General features: G+C 41.2%; 1 protein-coding gene and 1 non-coding gene across 6 annotated transcripts in view; both read left to right on the top strand.

Moving 5' to 3' along the window:
• The first annotated feature begins 800 nt into the window (after nucleotides 1-800).
• The window catches only part of GBF1 (golgi brefeldin A resistant guanine nucleotide exchange factor 1), a 125,877-nt gene continuing 106,959 nt past the window's right edge, over nucleotides 801-19,718 (top strand). For all 5 annotated transcript variants that reach the window (XM_075533747.1, XM_075533743.1, XM_075533744.1 and 2 more), the window contains exons 1-3: nucleotides 801-1,048; nucleotides 12,433-12,538; nucleotides 13,524-13,590. In XM_075533747.1, the coding sequence (XP_075389862.1) occupies nucleotides 12,443-12,538; nucleotides 13,524-13,590 (163 nt within the window). In that variant the 5' untranslated portion in view covers nucleotides 801-1,048; nucleotides 12,433-12,442. The remainder of the gene's footprint in view (nucleotides 1,049-12,432; nucleotides 12,539-13,523; nucleotides 13,591-19,718) is intronic.
• On the top strand, nucleotides 5,042-5,203 carry LOC142430149 (U1 spliceosomal RNA). The gene has a single exon (XR_012780614.1). It is a non-coding gene; the product is annotated as a U1 spliceosomal RNA (small nuclear RNA).

The following is a 19,718-nucleotide window of genomic DNA, read 5'->3' on the forward strand; positions in this document are numbered from 1 at the left end:
CTAGAAGGTAGAAAGGGGCAGTAAGTCAGATGTGGATTGAGGGTCAGGACACAAGTTTACCCCTCGCGCTGGCATTAACTGGCTACGTGAATGCTAGCTTTCCAGCGCACTCTGCTCTGTAAAACGAAGACATTAAGTCACATAGCCAAGGTTACTGCCATCTCGCATTTTTCCTATTTCGAGGGGAAAGGAATGGGGCAGAAGACGCAGACACAGTTGGGATGCGGATCGACACACCCACGAAAAGCCAATTAGAACTCGCAGACCGGAAAGTGAAGGTGGGTGAAAAGAGGGCAAGAATGAAGACAGATCTCTGGATGGCGGGAGCTCAGCACTATCTGGAATGAGCGATCCCTCAAGAGGCTTGGTCTCGGCTCACGCGACTTTTGTATGGGTGTAAACGCTGGGAGTCAGCGGCCAGCTCAGTCTCTCAAAAAGAACTCCGCCCTCCCCTGCAAATCGTAGTTTTCCTCCCCATAAGGCCTAGCACTCGGGGCCAAGCCGCACGCTGCAACCGAACCCGACCAAACTCCACCTCTCCAACCGCCCAGCACAGTTCATCATTTTTCATTGGCTTTTCGAACTGTCAGTCAGGGAGTCCTCGTTTTCATTGGCTGTCCCCTATCTACCTTTTGCTTTTCCTTGTAACCTCGCCTCTTTAAGAACGTCCCGCCTACCGAAGCCTACTTCCTTTCTCCTATTGGGTACGTGGAATGCCACTTTTCAAGGCACCAAGCTATGATTGGCTGTACTCGTCAGGTCTCGCGCAGTTACCAGGCAGCGGGCTAGACTGAGGCTAGTTACCACGTCAGTGAGCTGACAGGGAAGGCAGCCGGCTCCACCGCCCGTCCCGACCGGCTTATTCCGGCTGGCTCTGCGATTCCACCCTGCCATCCGCGTCAACTTGCAGGAAACGTGCTGCTTCCCTTCGCCCACCTGCCAGCACAGCCGGGAGAGCCGCTCGGAGACGCGTCCGGTGCTCAGGCTGGACATGAGCAGCAGCTGCCGGTCCTGGGACTAGGCCCCGCCATTTTGGATCCGCTGACAGGTCAGCGAAGTCTCTCTCTAGAGTTCCAGTGCGGTGAAGGCCGGTTTGACATGGCCGTAGGGATTACGAGGGGAAGATTCTTCAGCTGGGCGACCTCGGGTGGGTGTAGGACTCTGAGGCCAGGTATAAGACGACGAGGAGGGATTGTGGTGGAAGGGAACTTGGAGGTGTGCAGGGGGCAAAGGTCAGGCCCCCGCCCCAGGAGAGGCGAGTCCGCTCGGACTTCAGGTCCCCGGTGGGGACCCGAAACCTGCGTTCCAGGCTTCACTGACTTTTCTCTCAGCCCCTCTCCTCCGCAGCTTTCTGGGCCTTGAAAACCCCGGTCCCCGGTTTGCTGAGCACAAACCTAAGCAGCCTGGTAACTACACTTGGTAGATTGTGTCCAACATCCCGTTGTGCGGGATGGACGTTGAACCGAGTGCTACCTGCGCTCAGGTAGTGCGGAGGGCTGCGGCTAGCAGCTGGAGGGGCTGGCCTAGGGGAAGGCCCTCCTCTGATAGGGCAGCTCAGCATGTAAACACTGGACTTCAGAGCCTCTTCGTTCCTGTAGCCAATCGCTTACGGATACCGCTTCGGGGGCTATTTTGGTTGGCGTTACCCCAGGACCTCCTTTCACCCCCACCCCCCCGCGACTTTCTCTTCCCCTGACCTAAGGAGAGGAGGTTTAATCTCAAGGAAGCGGTTCTGTTACATTTGGCTGGAGAGCAGGGAAAGATTTGGTATCCTGGCTTATTGTTCTGAGGGGTGAAAAAGCGGCATGAAAGATGCCATGGGGCAATTTAAAAGTAGTAGGGTCAGGTCTCAGGTGAATGATGGGATTAGGACCCCAAAGAGTGTACTGCAGGTGGCCCTGTGATGACCTTTGATGACCGGTATGTTGTAAAGTTGCCCAGATCCTCCTAAGGGTAGCGTGCTTTTAGCAGTGAGAAATAGTATAGGTTGTGGTTTTGAGTGCACAACTTAGAGACTTGTATGCTTTGAATGACTCCAGGCACACAAGGCACCACTCCAGGCCCCGTCGAAGACGCAAACAGAGGTGTCTGTTTGGGAATCATTCCGCTCATTGTATGCAGTTCTTAAAAGTGGGAGCATGCATGATGAGGGGACTTTAAAAAGTTTGTGGGAAAATGCCATTATCTTTTCATTGCAAATCATGATCTTTTTCTGCCAAACTTTTTGAAGCTCCCTTGTAGGTTTAGTGACCTAGTTTGAGCATGACATTGGGCTAAATGCAGGCTCAACCTAACCCCCTTTAGGCATGGTGTACTTGGGATTAGTTCTCATGTGTGATCAGAACTTGTGACCTACTTCTGGCCCTGACACTCAAGAACATTGCACTTTCGCATGATGAGGTAGTAATAAGAAGGATAAAAACCTTCTAGTGTCAAAAGAGGAAACTTTTCTAGGATTTCAGAGTGCCTGAATTCAGTTTCTTGCCACCTAAATGCCTCAAATTGTATGGGAGAGAAAGATAGTGCTTATTATTTACATTTATAGCTTGAAAGTAAATGGATTGGAAATGGTATAGGAAATTAATTTCATTTTAACTCATTGATTCAAGTTGCAGAATTACTCAAAAAGTAGTTGAAAGTGGTGAGCAAAGTGACATAGCCAGCCAGGAAGTTCTTAGGTTTGTTGGACTTGCCATGCCCACCTGAATGAACCATTGCCTTGTTGAGTTGAGGTGATGTTTTGCCTATTAGAAAGCTTAATCTTTGGGTGGATAATTTTATTTAGTCAGCTTCTTCTCCAGTGGACCTAGGGAGTGACAACGGGAGCATAGCATTTTAAAATTATTATTATAAAGTCATTTTCTAGATAGAAATAATTCTTCATCCCTACTCCAGTCCCAAATCAGAAAATGTGCCTGTTCTTCAAGACTTGTAATTGGGCTTTTTAATGGTGACTGTAGACAGACAGCACCTTCCAATCTTGATAAGGGTATGCTCATTGCCACAGGGCAAACTCAGTATATAGACATACCTACTCATGAGTAGTTGGACACTAATCTCAATTTCAGGTCACAGTTCTGAGACTTCTACTATTTTATTTCCCTGTGTTCCAGAAGACAGGATGACTGCCATTTTTAGGTATTAACTACATTGATAGTTGACGCTACGTTGACTAACTATGACAGCTAGGAAGAAAGAAGACACAGCTTCTGCTTTTGAGGAGACTTGCTGTATTTAGAGAGCGCTCGCCAAAAGGTTCCCCCTAACCTTTGTATGCCACTTATAACTGATTGATCACACTTCATCTCTGAGTTTCAGGGTGACTGATGGGAAAGACTCTCCTGTTGGGGAGCTTCCGTTCATGTATTTTGGCATTCTCAATTGCAGATGTTTAAGGCAAGAACACAGAGTACTGTAGTGTGCTGGTTTGGAGCCCCTATAGTAGTGGAAGTGATCGTGGAAATAATGATTTTGTTGCATTAATGTAAACCACGTGTGACAAACTCAAAAGCCTCTTGAGTAGCAGGCAGGTAATGTAAATGAATGAAATGGGCCAGGTAGAAATGCCTTAGAATCTAGTGGGGACTGAGGTAAGCTACAAGACCTGTGCTCTTACTTAAAGGAGACAGAAGCCTATTGTCATTGTTTAGGAATGTAGGCCTGGCTGCTGATCAGTTTTGCTGTTTGTTTGTTTTTCAGGAAAACTTGGAAATACAGATCATTGTGTTTTTAACCTGTTGATAACTAGTTTTAAAATTATATATAAACATATATACTCATTTGTGTATATATATACACATACCTTTCACAGGTCAAGCACAATGTGTCTGTTGACTGCTGCCTGAGAGCCATTGGATAGTGACCTCTGATGTATACAGATGAACAGGCCTTATGAGAATTAGTCACTATAATTCTCCATATCAAATCACATAGGAGAGCTTTTTTCCTTTACCTTATTCTGACAACTGTTGCCATTTTACCTTAGGTGCTATGAGTATCAATTAAAACATGAGTGATGGAAGGTCTGCTTACTTTTTCATCTCCAACCTGGCAGGAGAGACCATTTTGGATATTTGTCAGTGACTCACCTTGTATGAGGGAGGGGGCTTGAAAAAATTCAATGAAAAATGGAATTAAAAGAAAATGAAAAATTTCCAGGAATGTTTTGAAGCCCTATCTATGTGGCTCTTGGGATAGTCTCAAAATCTCATAGAGGGAGGAGGTGACCTGGCAGGGCTGGAGGTACATTGGTTAGTCACCTGATCATCAGGTTTGGGAGGATTTTCTAGCTCGACCCTGCCAAGGCACCAGGTTTTCTCCTAGTTTGACTTTCTCTTACTTCCACCCTTTGAGTAAATTTCTTCAGCTCAGTAACTTGTTTAGTAGTTCACTAATTCTAAGTACCTCTCAAAACAAAACAACATCATACATACACACAGAACTATGCTGTGTTCCTTGATTACTTCTGGAAAGAGCTACAGCTTTAATGCTTCTCTGGGTCATTCTAAGAATTGAGTGCCTATATGCCTCCGAATGGCCGGATAAGGGGCATCCATCCTGGTACTGCCACTCTCTCTCAAAAAGCCCATCAGAATTTTGGGGATGTGTTTAGCTGTACAAGGCACTATGGAAAAGGAAGAAAAAGCCGAGTCCTTGCCTTTGGATAACTTACTTTCTCCAAAGAATAAGATAAAAATTCCCCCACCATACCCCCCAAAAGCCAACTCAATTCAGTGCTATTGTGAGCCTATAGAACTGCCCCTTTGGGCTTCTGAGACTATAAATCTTAATGGGAGTGAAAAGTCTTGTCTTTCTCTCACATGTGGAGACTACAGGAAGATAGATTGAAAAATGGAAGCCTTATAATTTGACTGATGGGTAAAGGTGGGCTGTTTTTGTCTACAGGGTGGCACGTGTGGGGATATAGAAAGGTTTGCCTGCCTGGCTCAGTCATTGTCTTATGTAAAGTCACTGTAGTAGATGTGGGTGTGAATTGTACCACCATTGAAGAGGCTGTGCTGATGTTAAGATGAATTTAGTCATACTTACCTGGCAGGGGAGATACCATGATCACGAAGGTGGTTTTCCCAGCGCGAGGCTTATCCGTTGCACTCCGATGTGCTGACCCCTGCCATTTCCCCAATGTGGGAAACTCGACTGCATAATTTGCGATAGTGGGACACTGTGTTCGTACTCTTTCCCCCACTCTTCAAAAAGATGAATTTAGTCATTTATTAAGAATTTATTGATTCCCTCTCCCTGCTGCCCTCACCTTACAAGTATTGGGCATTGAGTGTCTCTTTTTCTGACATGCTCATAAACTCATGAGGGAGAGAGACTAAATAAATAGAAATCAGTATCATTTGTGTTTAAATACATCTATGTACCAAGAAAAAGGAGTCCTGGTGTCATATTGGTTACATGTTGAACTGCTAATCGCAAGGTAAGCAGTTCAAAACCGCTACCTGCTCTGTGAGATAAAGACAAGGCTCTCAACTTCCATAGATAATTAATCTCAGAAACACACAGGGGCAGTTCTGCTTTGCCCTATAGGGTCATTATGAGTTGGAATCGACTTGATGGTAGTGAATTTTGAGTTTTGGGTTTATGTACCAAGTGTGGAGGGGTACCAAAAAAGAGGTTCTAATGTTCTCTGGGGATTGGGGATGTGGATTAACTAGGGTGGACATCACAGAACAGAAATAATAACAGTTAACATTTCTTAGATTTTACTGTGTCGGGTGCTGTGTTAGATGCTTTACAGCAAAGCTATGAGGAGATATTAGAATTTCCATTTTACATTGCAGAACTGTATAAACTGAGGCTCAGAGAAGCTAAGACACTACTAGGGTAAGATTCACATAGGTAACAGGACTGAAACATGAGTCTGTCTTGACTCTGAGGCACGTGCTTGTTACTATTATACTATTCTTACCCTTGAATTGACTTTTGGATAGAATATGGGTTCACCAGATAGATGAAAGTATGGAAAAACATTTAAGACCAAAGGGAACAGTATGTGTAAAGGCAAAGGGGCAGCAAAGACCATAACTTTAAAAACATGGAACTTTTTCCTTTAAAAAATAATTTATTATTAATTGGGAATTAATACATATATTCTTCCATAGTTCAATCACATCAAGCAGAATTGTACAATAGCGACCACATTCAGTTCCCAAACATTCTTTTTCTTCCAAGAAGGAACTTTTTATGTCTATTTTATACATACAAATGTATATATATACATGTACAGCAACCCCCACCCAGCTGATCAAACAGAACATCACCCACACTGAGACCATACACCTTTTTCTGTTAGTGTCCCTCTGTCCCTGCATTAAGCACTTTTTGGAATTTTAATGAATTTCTTTGGGTTGTAATGCTAAAAGTGGAATTGTTAGGATATAAGATAAAATTCGACTTTGCAAGAAACTTAGTAGAACCAAATTGTATCACTTTAAATATTCATCAGTCACTTGATCTACTTTCTACCAACTCAGTATTGTCAGATTTTAATAATTCATTATTTCAGAGATGTAAAGTAGTTTTATCTCATTATAACCTTATCTTATAATTTCCCTGATTATTAATGAAGCTAATGTTTTCATGTACCATATATACTCAAGTACAAGCTGACCCCAATATCAGTCGAAGCACCTAATTTTATCACAAAAATTGCATTAAGATGTGCTGAAAAACTCAACTTATACAAAGTATATACGGTATTTATTTCCTCTTCTGTGAAATGCTTATCATAACAAATTTTTTGTTTTATTTTCACTTTATGTCTACTTTTTATACACTTGTTAACAACTATTTTATATTCTGGATATTGTGTCTTTATTAGTTATCTGTTCTACAAATACTTTCTTTGAGTTTGAATTATCTTTTATGATGTCCTTTGAGTTAGTCTTTAGTTTTAATTGGCTGGATTTACCAATCTTTTTATGTTATGGTTTATACTGTTTGCTGCCTCTTTAGTAGTCTGCGCCTATTCTGAGGGCATAAAAATATTCTCAAATATTCTAAAAGTTTTCACAATTTGCTTTTTTTACATATAATACAATCTTTTCTATATATAATCTATTTGATATTGCTTTTTGGTATTCCATGGTGTAGGGAAAATTAGCTGTTTCTTTTTTCTGTTTTTGTTTGGTGCTTTGGGCAGTTGCCAGTTTATATAATGACTCTCTCTTTGGAACATGTTGGGGGTCCTACAGAGTTAAAATGCTTTCAAAAGGTAGACATTGAGAGAAGTCCAGACCTGTTTGTCTGACTAGGGATTTTAGTTGGTATGTATCTGATTATTATTTCTGATACAAGATAAACCTTACGTTTTTTTCTACCACATTTATCTGAGATCTTTACAGGCCTTTTGTGATTTATAACAGGGGTTCTCAACCACTGGCTCTCAGGCAGCAAGTGTGTTTATGAGAGCTTCTTCCATTTGAAGCCCTATGGCAGATTCTGTTGGGACATTTTTCTGCATAAGGAAACTATGCTTAGTCCTTGAAAATGATTCCTCTTCATTCCTTGGATGTTTTATTTATTTATTTTTTTATGAAGAATCTTAAGACGGTGCCTTTTGCGTAGGTCTGTGCTGATTCAGTACGTCCGTTTTGCTGCCCTGATGAATTTTGATGTTAGGTTGAATGGTCTACTTACATCAGTTAGAACGCCAGTTCAAATGCTTCTCCTTCAGGAAGTCTTCCAAAGGACCTGCAAATCCAGTTAGATCTCAGTCTGTCCCAATGGCACTTTTGTGGTGTAGCAGTTTTGTTTTTTAACTTGTTACTGTGCTTTTTAGAGCCAGGCTTTCTTTGGTTCAGTGTGAGATTGCTGGTGAGGCTGTTACTTGTAAGCAGGGTTTTCTCTTACTGGTTGGGGGTCGGGGTGGGGGTTCAGCGAGTGAGAGGTGGGCCTTGGGGCGAGATTTAGCTTAAGTGGTAGGACCTGCTGTCTTTGAGTAGCCAGTGTTGTTATGGTTTTTGTATGAGTGCATTCTTTTTCATTCTCAATTCATTGAAAGAAATGAAATATTCTTAATTTGTAGTGTTTTCTTGAATCTTGTTTTTTTAAATCAATTTTGAGGGGGCTGGTGCAGCTCTTATCACCATCCATCCATCCATCCATCCATCGTGTCCAGCACATTTGTACATTTGTTGCCATCCTCATCAGAACATCTTTTACACAGTGATGATTGCTCACCACTTCTTTTTAGCTTTCTCATTCTTTTCCTAAGTAAACTTGATCCACCCTAGCCAATCTGAACTAATCATGATCCCCTAAGTACATACTTAATTTTCCTACTTCAAAGCTTTTACTCTGAATTTTTGACAATTTTACATTCCTTCCTTGAATTTTAACTTGTGAATCCTATCTTCCAGGGCTCTCCTTCAGACGTAATTTCCACTGCTTCACTCCTGGAAGTTTGTGTACAAACCTCTCATGTATTGGAAATATTTATAAGTTTATATACATATGCACATATTTTATCTCATCTCATAGATGATAAATTCCTATGCATAGGTAGAGACAACTCCTTGGTTGTGTGCCCTGCACTGTGCTTCTTTTTGTTAGTTGCTATTGAGGAGGGTGTGACTCTTGACAACCTTACATATAACAGAATGAAACATATGACAGGTAGAATGTTGCCAGGTCCTGTGCCATCTTCCTAAGATTGTTTGCATGTTTGAATTCACTGTTGTAGCTATTATAAAGCACCTTCCAACCTAGGGGCCATCTTCCAGCACTGTATCAGATAATATTCTATTGTAACCCATAGAGTTGTAATTGGCTCACTTTTTAGTGTGTCTTAGTCTGGAAAGCTCCCCGGAAGCCTGGCCACCACCAGTCACCCGGTTAGTTTTTGAAATATTAATGGCATAGCTTCCAGCACCACAGTTCCATGCAAGTCATTTTACTTTAACAAACTGACCGAAGGGTTACAGGCATTTTAGTTAGCATGTGCAAAGTCATGTCTGACTGACTGAAGTAGACGCTAGTTAGCATTGGTTACTGTTCTTAATCATTTATGTGGACTGCAAGAGTAGTAAGTACTTTTTTTTAATTGAACGTTGTGTTTTGGGTGAAAGTTTACCTAGCAAAGTGGTGTCCCACTCAGTAATTCATAGATCGATCGCGGCATTGGTTGCTCTCCTCACTGTGCCGCAGCACTCTGGGTCTCTCCCCTGCCATTCTCAGTGCCATGGCTCCAGTTTCCCTGCCACTCTTTGACTTCTCATCTTTCCTTTTGGCTAAACGTTTCCTATTCGGTCTCATGTAAATGCTTGTTCTAAGGAGCACATTCCTCAAAGGTGTTAGTGTTTATTTTAGAGGTGAATCTATTATTTGGCTGGAGGAAGGCCTCTGGAAATGGCTTCAGTTCCAGGTTACAAGGGTGCCTGAGTGTGATAATGCAGAAGAATACATTAATATGATAACAGGTATATAAAGTATAAAAACAAAACAAAAAATACTACATATGGTTTAACGATATATGTCAATGGAGTAAAAGTATAAAGCAACATAGGTGTTTAATAACCATCAGATTTAGGGTTGCAGGACCTATGAATGAAACGGAGGGAGGACATGTTGGGAAGGCACACAAAGCTTCAGTTGGCCTAGTCTTAATTTGGGTATGTGTACTATCCTCTATAAGCAAGGGCATCAAAAAATTTGTGGAAAAATAGAACTAAAAAATAATAGAAAATTTTTTAAAAGTAGAAAATTTTCATGAACTTTTTGAAGCCCCCAAATATAAAGGGTAACAAAGCAGTACCCAGATACTCTCCCTAACATAGCTTCCTCTGTTTCATCACTAAATTTGATGATTGTTAAGCCTTTTTAAGCCCCTTCATATCTTACCAAGGAGTCCTGGTAGCCCTGCGGTTTAGGTATTGGGCTATTAACTGCAAGGTCAGTGGCTCAAACCCATTATCTGCTCTTTAGGAGCAAGAAAAGCCTGTCTGCTCCTTTTAAGGATTTATAGTCTCGGAAAACCTATATAGGATAACTATGAGTCAGAATCAAGTCAGTCACAGTGTGTTGGTTTGGCATATATTACATATTTAAAAAATAAAAGTCTAGTCTCTTCTATAGGATGGGTTGGTTGCTTTTACATAATTCTATAGTATATACCACTCATGCAGTTTTGTTTCTACTCTACAATATATGTGAGAATTCTTTCTATATGCTACTTGTTTTGTTTCCTCAGCACTTTGGAAAATGTCTATCACACTAGTTACTAGTTACCATTGAGTTGATGGGACTCCTGATGACTCCATGGATGCAAAGTAGAGCTTCATAGGGTTTTCAAGGGTGTGACATTTTGAAATAGATCGCCAGGTCTTTCTTCCAAAGCACCATCGGGTAGCTTTGAACTGCCAACATTTTGCTTCATAATCAAGCACTTAACCAGTTACAACCTGGGGCTCCTGCCTTGCATAAAAAACAAAACAACAAACTCACTACCATCAAGTCAATTTTGATAGTGACCCCATAGGACAGAGTAGAACTACTTCTTTGGGTTTCTGAGGCTGTAAATCTTTACAGGTGCAGAAAGCCTCATCTTTCTCCTGCCTTACATAATAGATACTTAATAAGCAAATGTTTCTAGAATGTCTTCCTCTCTTACCCTGTTAAATTTACTGTTATAACCTTCCTTGATGGGATGAAATTCATCTTTTGTTAAAAATCTAACAAGCTGGCTCTTTTAGAAGTCTCCTGAAGTTCAAGGTAGTTCAAGAAAGAAAGAAAAATATTGAATCCAGAAGATTTCTCAAAAAGTATCTCAACAATGTCCAAATTTTCCGTCAAGTATTTGTCTAGTTATTTCCTCTCATTACCCCCTTCCTACTCGTTAGTTTTCTCTTTCTTGAGGAGCATTTCTAAATAATGAAAGTGGCAGAGTTGGTTTTATATGCTCCTAGGGTTTTTTCTGTCCTAAGAAGAAATTCCCTTTTGTTTTATTTAAGATTTTTACCTAGGGAGAGGATTAAGTACTTTTTCTATGCACTATTCTGTTATAGGCATCAAAGCAAACCCTGCAGTGGTTTAGTTGGGAGCACTTAACACTCTGAAATGGAATTTTGACTCTACTTTGGAGGTCTGTATACAGCTTTACGACGAGCCTACCTTTCAGTCTGCTTACTAGGGATTCTCTGTAGCCAAGTGGACATGAGAACGTAGAACTTTCCAAGCTTGTGTTACTGTCTCTCCCTGGTTTTCTGTGGTACAGTGTACATGGGTGTTATGACTGTAGTTCCAAACTATGTCAGTCTGGGGAAACTAGGGAAACCAATCCACAGAAACTCTTATGTATGAGAGACAGTTTTATATAAAGAGTAAGTGTACATTAAGAAAGCATCCCAACCCAGTGCTGTCTATTCCCATAAGTCCAACATTTGCCTGTCTGTCCAACACTGATCTACAAAGTCCTCCTCCATCTCACAAAACACACGCAATGATGTCAACGTTAGGAGGAAAGCTGAATCAGTGAGCGTCTAAGCATCTCAGTGCTGGCAGGGGTCTCAAAACAGCTGCTCCAGCACCCAGGGCTGCATCGGGGTAGGTCCTTCTGGCTTCTCTTCAGATATGTCTTGCAGGAAGTGAGCCCTGCCAGCTGAAGCAGGGAACTGGCTAAGGCAGCTGCACCCTGGTCTGACCATCAGAAAGCAATGCTCACCGATCCATTTATCAATCCACCCTTCAATTACTCCTACGTGTGTTTATCAGCCATGTTGGTGCAGTAAACCTTAACTATCTCACAAATCAAGGCTAAGATACTTTGTTGAGATACCTGTTAGAACAGCATTCATTCCTTTAACTTGAGCCTTCTTAATACTTCAATGAGTTGATTAAAGAAACAATCAAAAAAAATAAAAAATAGTGTCTTTAAGGAGCTAGCATCACAGATCCATCTACATATCTAAAGGCCTTATGGGAGAAATTTGGGGGGTATTTAACTTGGAAGTATTGGACATTCTTGCGAGAGATTCTTGGGGTACCTTTGAGAAGTTTTCTTGCTTGATACTTTTTGAATTACTTTGAACTTCTAAGAGGACAAGGTAATTGAATTATTAAGATGGACTTTATCCCATTTTAGTATTACAGATAGAAACTCTTGGTGGTGAATAATTAAATGATAACTCTAACCTTAACAGGTATTAATTTGAACATGGGTGTGCTGTAGGTGTTCCTGTAATGCCTCACAGGTTTTAGCAGAGTTTCTGACTAAGGTGGACTAGGAAGGAAGGCCTGGTGATCTACTTAAGAAAATCAGCCAATGAAAATCCTGTGGATCACAATCAGTTTGCAACCAATGACTCAAATAGTATAGAATCAGCCATTTCGTCTGCTGGTTGCCATGAGTTGGGCTAACATCAATAACAATGCTCTGAGTAAATATTCTTTTTGAACTGTTTTTTGTAGATTTGCCAGGATGGTGGATAAGAATATTTATATCATTCAAGGGGAGATTAACATTGTGGTTGGGGCCATCAAGCGAAATGCCCGATGGAGCACTCATACCCCACTGGTAAGTGGAGATTGGACTGATAGTTTGGTTGTTGAATGTTGTAGGGGATCAGACACATAGTTCAAACAGCAACCAAACTCAGGTAATAAGAGGAATAGTAAGGATTTATAGTTCTTTCTTGTGTCAAGAACTTTTCTGTTTTATTCCAGCTAGCATCAAATTTATAAGCTACGTTTTTTCATTATCCTCTCTGAAGTCATCAAAAGATGACTTCATCCTTCTAGCTACTTTTGTCAACAACCCAAGTGAGTATTTGGGAACTGTTTAATGCCTAAAAATATCAGAAAGGTTTCTTACCCTTTGATTCCCTAGGATTGTCAGTAGTTATTAAGTTTATTTAAATTAGTGCAGTTATTGGTGCAGTGAGTATGACTTGTTAAAGGTTTGCCTTCTTGGGGTTCAACAAACTTCCAATCAGAGAAGGAGAAACTTACCCGTTTTAAAGTTGACTTGCTTAGTTGCCAGCTTTGTTTATTATGTGATCAAGGATTTATTTGCATACAATTATACATAATAATTTTGGGGATAATCATAAAAATAAGCTTTGAAATTTCCAGCTTGGTAAGAGTGCATATATATTTATATTTGGGAAATTCTCATGTTGATTTATAAAAACAGATTGTTCTAAAAGTGAGAGTAGAGTCAGGAATGTCTTTGGAATGCATCTGTGTGCCTACATAATGAGTATGAAGGAAGAGAAGAACTGGAATAATACACATGTCAAACAACTGACAGTCTGTGGTAGCTTGAGTGCTGTGGTCATCATGTAGATGAATACTTTAGGGTGTGCTCCTTTAGGTAAGCTCAAAGTATCTGTCAAATAGAGCCCAAGAAACACAAAATCCACAGCGAACTTCCTTTTTCTCAGAAGGAAACTTACTGGATTTATTGGTTTGAGTCAGGGAAAGAACCTTGATATTTATTTAATTTATTTTTCCTCTTTCAGTCCAATAATGTCTTTTTTTTAAACCTGTGTGTTCTGCAGGATGAAGAACGGGATCCTCTGCTGCATAGTTTTAGTCATCTAAAGGAAGTTTTAAACAGTATAACAGGTAAGTCCTCACATCTAGGTAGGATTACTTATCCTGGCAAAAAATGTGAATGTTTGGTTTATTGCAAGTATCTACTAACTTTCTCTAAAGGGTTAGATAAGAAATACTGTAGGTTTTGAGGGCCTCTGGTCTCTGTGCAACTGCTCATGTGTGTCATTGGAGCTCAAAGACAGCCATACATAATGCGGGCACGAATGTGTTCCAGTAATATTTTCTTTATAAAAACAGGTTGCATGCCAGATCTGGCCATTGGTATAGTTTGCCAACTTCTGTTTATTTTGTGTGTGTTACTGATTCTTTTCCCTGAATTCCTGGTAAAGGAACACATTTTAGTTGGCATGCATCTTTATACATATAAGCCTTCTCATTGGTTGGATTATAAGTAAGTTCTTTCTTGTCTTTATTTTATCAGCCTTCTTCCTTTACCTCTTGTAGGCCATGAGATTAGGAATTAGCCCTTTTCAGTGCTATCAGGGCCATCATTTTCTGTAATACAGATCTAGTCAGTCTGCAGTCTCATCTAGAGCTACCAAAATTGAGCCTGCTGCATAATTTTCATACATCCTTGGGTTAGGAATCCAAATTGCCTGCTGCTTAGAATAAACAAAACCAAAACGTGCTGAGGCGCTAGTTCTGTCCGTGGTGTTATCAAGCTTTCCTCTAGTCTAGAGTGAGGAGCGAGACGGCAGTGCTTCCCAGGGCCAGCAGCTGTGGCAGATGTTGAAATGGTGCTGGCTGAGGTTGCCCCATTGTTCTTGGTTTTTAGTATTTTACCTGCCTGAGAAAATGACAACGTGGACCTGAATTGACCATTTCATGCCAGATTGCTTCTGACCCCCCACACAGTGCTGGCTCCCAGGAGCAGGTTTATGGGTCAACTGCCCCTGTGGTCCTGGACTCTGCAATCCATGACCAATTTCTTGTTTCTTTTACTGAAACAAACAGATTTTTCTGATTGGCAGTGTCAGGAGGACTACTTTCCTGGAAGTCTGATACTGGTAGGAGTCTGGGAAAGGGCTTTGAGCTTCGAGAGAGAAACTGAAGGGACTGTGTATGATGGGATTGGTGTACCACTTAGACTGGAAGAGGGATGACAGGAAGCCTAGGACTTTTGTGCATTTTAACTAGTGAACCTGCTTTGGGCTTTGCTCCTTTTTACAAAGGCTTTCCGTTTGCATTTTTTTTTAGCTGTCTGCTGATGTGGATGGTAAGCATATCACTATTAGAAATGGGTGGTTCATTGGACAGTGTCAATAAAACAAAATGATTTGGCCAAACTGCATGATAATTGCATGCTCAGCCGCACTTAGAGTGATGTGCTATTGAAGCACCTAATCTAAAGGGAGGGTTACACTTGGAGGATACAAGCATCCCAGGGCAAAGTTTGAATGTTGCTCCTTTGATATACTGCCTGAGAGCTCACATCAGTCAGGAAGACTTCCCTGCTGCCCTTCACAGTTGGTGGTGAAGTCCTCTAGGGATCCTCTTAGGAGGTTATTTGCCAGTAGGTAAGAACAGAGTTGTGATTTCTAGAGATTGGTGTGAGAGTGGAGAGAAACCACGAATAGGTACAAGTTCTTTGTGAAGGGTGAAAATGTTTAGGTAGTGGTGACTGTTGTTGAACTTTGTGAATGAACTAAACACCAATGCAATGTACATTTTAACAGTGTGAACTTTATGATCCGTGAATCGTAGGGTTGGCTTTTGTTTTTAAGTACATGTAGGCTGGAATAGTGAGGGGATTTCCTAGTTCACTCCTGGTGCTTGGAGCTGGGGAGGGAAGTGTCTGTCTTTGGTCTTTGCTGTGCTTTGCACCCATTGCCCAGCAAAGGCAGCATGAGGATCTGTTCTGCCTCCTAGCCCAGCCCGGTTTGTTCTTTTATGTCTTTCTCATTAACTCATGGAAGCACATAGCTTTTATATTTAAATTTATTCAAGCTGTAATCTTTGACATTTGAGTTAGCTTTTAGTACAGTTTTGCATTTATAGTAATATATATTATGTATTTTCTCTATCCCCAAAGAATCCATTTTAATCTTTTCCGGATGCAAATTTCAGGCTGTCTTGTCCCATCTCCCCTCTCTTGCGCTCTTTCCCCTCCCCCCACGGAGTGTGTTTGATCAGGTGTGGCAGGAATATCCACTGTCAAGCTGCGCCCTTTATATTAGTCAATATTATTCTTCTCCCCCCTCCCTGTCTGTCTGCCCCTTTGGGCTTTCCCAGTTGATTTATAATTTTGGAATTCTCATCGGAGTCTGTAATACAGTTTGTTCATTATTTAACCAAAACCTGTTTAATGAGCAGAGAGAAGCAATGTAAATGTTAGGCATGTTGCAGTGATGTACCTTTGTGCTTCTCAAAGCGGGTGGGTAGTTAACTCTGTGCTGCCTGCAGGGCTGGGGTGCCCTGGCCTTAGGGGCAGAGGGGCCACTGTTTCTCCCTTATCTTCCAAAGATACCTTTCCTTTGACCATTCTAGCAAGCTTATAGGGCCTCTTCCCTCCTGGAATTATCTTCAGTCTTACAGCTAGATGATGTGGTAAGATCTTTAACATGGGATAGGAGAATGAGATAGGAAAGCAAAATCCAGGCAGTCCCTGCATCACAAACATCCAACTTACAGACAACCCTTAGTTAGGAACCAACCCCTATAAAGCCTATTATATTAATAATTTGTGGTACATACAATGGTTCAGAATAACAAACACATGCTACATTATTGTTGTACAGATAGCTAGTGTATATGGAAGTGTTTCTTTAATATTTTATGCTAAGAAAGGTACACTATATGCTATTTACTATAAACTAAGACAAACATTTGACTGTTATTAGATACAAACCATACCTAACGATTTCAATTTACATACAATTTGATTTAAAGACAGATTTAGGAATGGAACTTGTTTGTAAACTGGGGTCTGCCAGTATCATGATACTTGATGTTGCTTTGGTTGGTCTGAAAAGGGTACAGTTTAGAAGGCTGCCTTTTGTCAACATGACTTGTAGTCTTGGTTCTCTTTCATTTCTGGTCTAGGCAAGCCCTTGCAGGCCTTAGTACCCTTCATCTAATACAAGTTAATGGAAAGAACTCTAGCTAGTTGTGATTTGTGGTGTTTGGCTGTGGTGTTCTGTCTCCAGAGTAGGCTGCCTTTGTCCTTGGTCTTTAGACTTCCATCATTACAAAGAGATTCTTTTCCATGGGAGTCATTTTCTGTGTGAATAATGTGAGGAGTGTTTGACTTTCTCTCTCTCTCTCTCTCTCTCTGAGAGAGAGAGAGAGAGAGAGAATCGCCATTAATATCAAGAGCCCAAGGCTGATCCCTGTGAGATGGAGGTCAGATAAGCTTCCTCTCGCTAAACCTTTTTACCAATTCTAAAAAACATCCCTCCTATGACATTCTCTACTTCCCCATTGGGCTTGATCATTTGTTGCAATCATCACACAAAACTCTCAGACAATTCTCTCAATTATGGGGTTTATTAGGGAGCAAAGAACTCTGATGGCATAGTGGGTTATGAGTTGGGCTGCTAATCACAAAGTCAGCAGTTTCTAACCACCAGCTTCCTTGGGAGAAAGAGGCTTTCTATTCCCATAAAGAGTTATAGTCTCAGAAACCCTCAGGGGCATTTTACCTTGCCCTATTATAGGGCCACTATGAGTTGGAATTGACTTGATGGCAGTGAGTGTGGTTTTTGGTTTAACAGGGTATGATTTAGGGTCAGGAAAGACTCAGGATACAATTCTTCAGTCAGGCCAGCTTTTTCTCCACTGTACCCCCTAATCAGGCTTCTCCTTGAATCTCAGCATCTCAGTTATTACAGAGATCTTAATCTCTACTAATAAGTAGCTAGAGGCACCCTGCTACTTCAGCAAGCCTCCTGCTTTAAGATGTTCATGCCTTTCACTCTCTGGGCTGGGAAGTCCACTGTGCCATTGTGTGCCAATTTCCTGGTTCTGCTGCCTCTGCTGCTTCCGTTTCCTGCCACTGTTCTAGTTTCGCTGTTCAGTTTCACTGGTGTTCTAGCTCTCCATCTCCTGTACCTAGGAGCGTCCAGTACAGGGACTCCTATCTCTTCTTGGTGCTTGTCAGATTTCCTCTTTCTACCTCTAAGCCGTATTATTTTAAGCCTAGAGGATGGTAAAACTGGATAATCCCCTCTTTAGGTCCCATGGTTCTACCTCTCAGTGTAAAAAGAGAACGGATCCCAATGAAATGGATTGACATAGTGGCTGCAACAATAGGCTCAAGCATAGGAAAAATTGTGAGGATGACACAGGACTAGGTAGGTAGTATTCCATTCGGTTGTGCTGTCATTATGGGTCAGTGGCACCTAACAAGAACAATAATCCTTTCTATCTGAATTCTGTGTGTTCAGTCTTTTCGTTATTAGTAAGTTGTCCAGGCTCCTTGGGGTGGGGTGTCACAAACAGTTTATTTGCATGCTCACTGCCCTTGAATCAATCCTGACGCATAATGCTTCTATAGAGCAGGATAGAACTGCCCCTGTGGTCTCTAAGACTAACTGTTTAGAGGAGTCGAAAGCTTCATCTTTCTCTTACAGAGTGATTGTTGGTTTCAAACTGCTGACCTTGTGGTTAACAGCCCAACTTGTAACCTACTATGCCACCAGGGCTGATAACCTAACTCAATCATCTGGTGAGAGAAGCCATCTAAAAGAATCCATTGCACCCTCTACTGTCAGCATTTGGAGTTAGAAAACTAGAGGCTTTTTGGTTTAAAACAGGAAGGGAGAACAGTTTAAAAATATCACAACTAATATCTTTTATGGAATCATCTCTTAATGACTGTAAAGTCCTCAGGGACAGACGTGTGAGGAAGACTTATTAGTGATGTGTGTGTGTGTGTGTGTGTGTGTGTGTGTTTGGGCCAGGACAAAAAATATAAGTGTAGGGGGTTGCTTTTGGAGATAAGGGCCTAGGTCTTTTTAATTAGAAAGATCTATGAGAATTTGGGGTATTCAGCATAAGACTAAGGTGGCTTTAGGTCTAAGGTAAATCCCTATATTAATGATAGAACTAATCGAGCGTCTCTTCTTTTTGGGATTTCTCCATATTTGGATTCCTGTAGGCCTGGTTTATTGAATTGCTTCTATTCAGTGCTCATTGAATATCTGCTATAAATATCACTTTGCTCATATACTGAGGTATTGAGGTAAGCAAACAAACTTCCTACCCACTTAGGTTCTGGAATTACAAGACTAGTGGCCCTAACTGACCACAAAGCTAGACTTGGTGACTTCCGTTCTATGGCATATGGCTCCCTGTCAGTCATAGGGCGGATGATAAATAATGTGAGAGCAATCTGTTAACCACCTCTTCTTAGTCTTGCTCTTTCCCTTGCATAGCTTGTGATATACCAAAGAAATGAACAAAAATGGTGGTTTATACGTTTGTTTATTTGACTTTTTTCTTGTAGAGCTGCTCTTGCCAGAGTTAAGGCATTCCCACTGAAATTGGTGGGTGGTTTAGAGTAATTCTGAAGTGTAGGATCTTTTCCCACTGAGATCACCTGTGCAGCAAAATATGGTTTGCTTGAATGTAAGAGGGAGAAGCAGGTGCTTAGAGAAAGTGAATGTGTCAGAGTTTATTTAAATATAGTTTATCCTGGACAAACACACCTGTAGGGTACTGTCTCAAGCTTTGTCAATTCTGAGCCTGAGCTGGGAGGTTTGAGTCTATCTAGCCTCCAGAGGTTTGCAGAGCACATTTAAACAGTGTCTGGAAGCCAGACGGGGAGGAACTATGACATAACACCTGTCTGGCCTGGGCCTCCTAGAAATAGACTTCTAGGTAAAAGTGAAACCGTTCTGAGGATGCTTCGTGTCTCACATTTAATCTGTTTCATTTGGAAGATGGGAAGGTTGGGGTGGGAAAACTTTTAGTAGTCATTATCAGGAAAATGAAATAAGCATACATTATTTGAGAGAGAAAATTGCTAGAGCATTATCTCTCATATGGAATGAATACATACTTTTATTCTTTCTATAGTGGTCTGCAGTCTGTGACTAGTAGAGTAGGCAATGTGTTTTTATTAATTAGCTTGAGAAGAAAGTTGATGAGTCATTAGCTTTGCCCCACTTGGAATTAGCCTATGAATAATTCAAGGC

This window comes from Tenrec ecaudatus, chromosome 16, assembly GCF_050624435.1.
Source record: "Tenrec ecaudatus isolate mTenEca1 chromosome 16, mTenEca1.hap1, whole genome shotgun sequence".
Lineage (NCBI taxonomy): Eukaryota > Metazoa > Chordata > Mammalia > Afrosoricida > Tenrecidae > Tenrec > Tenrec ecaudatus.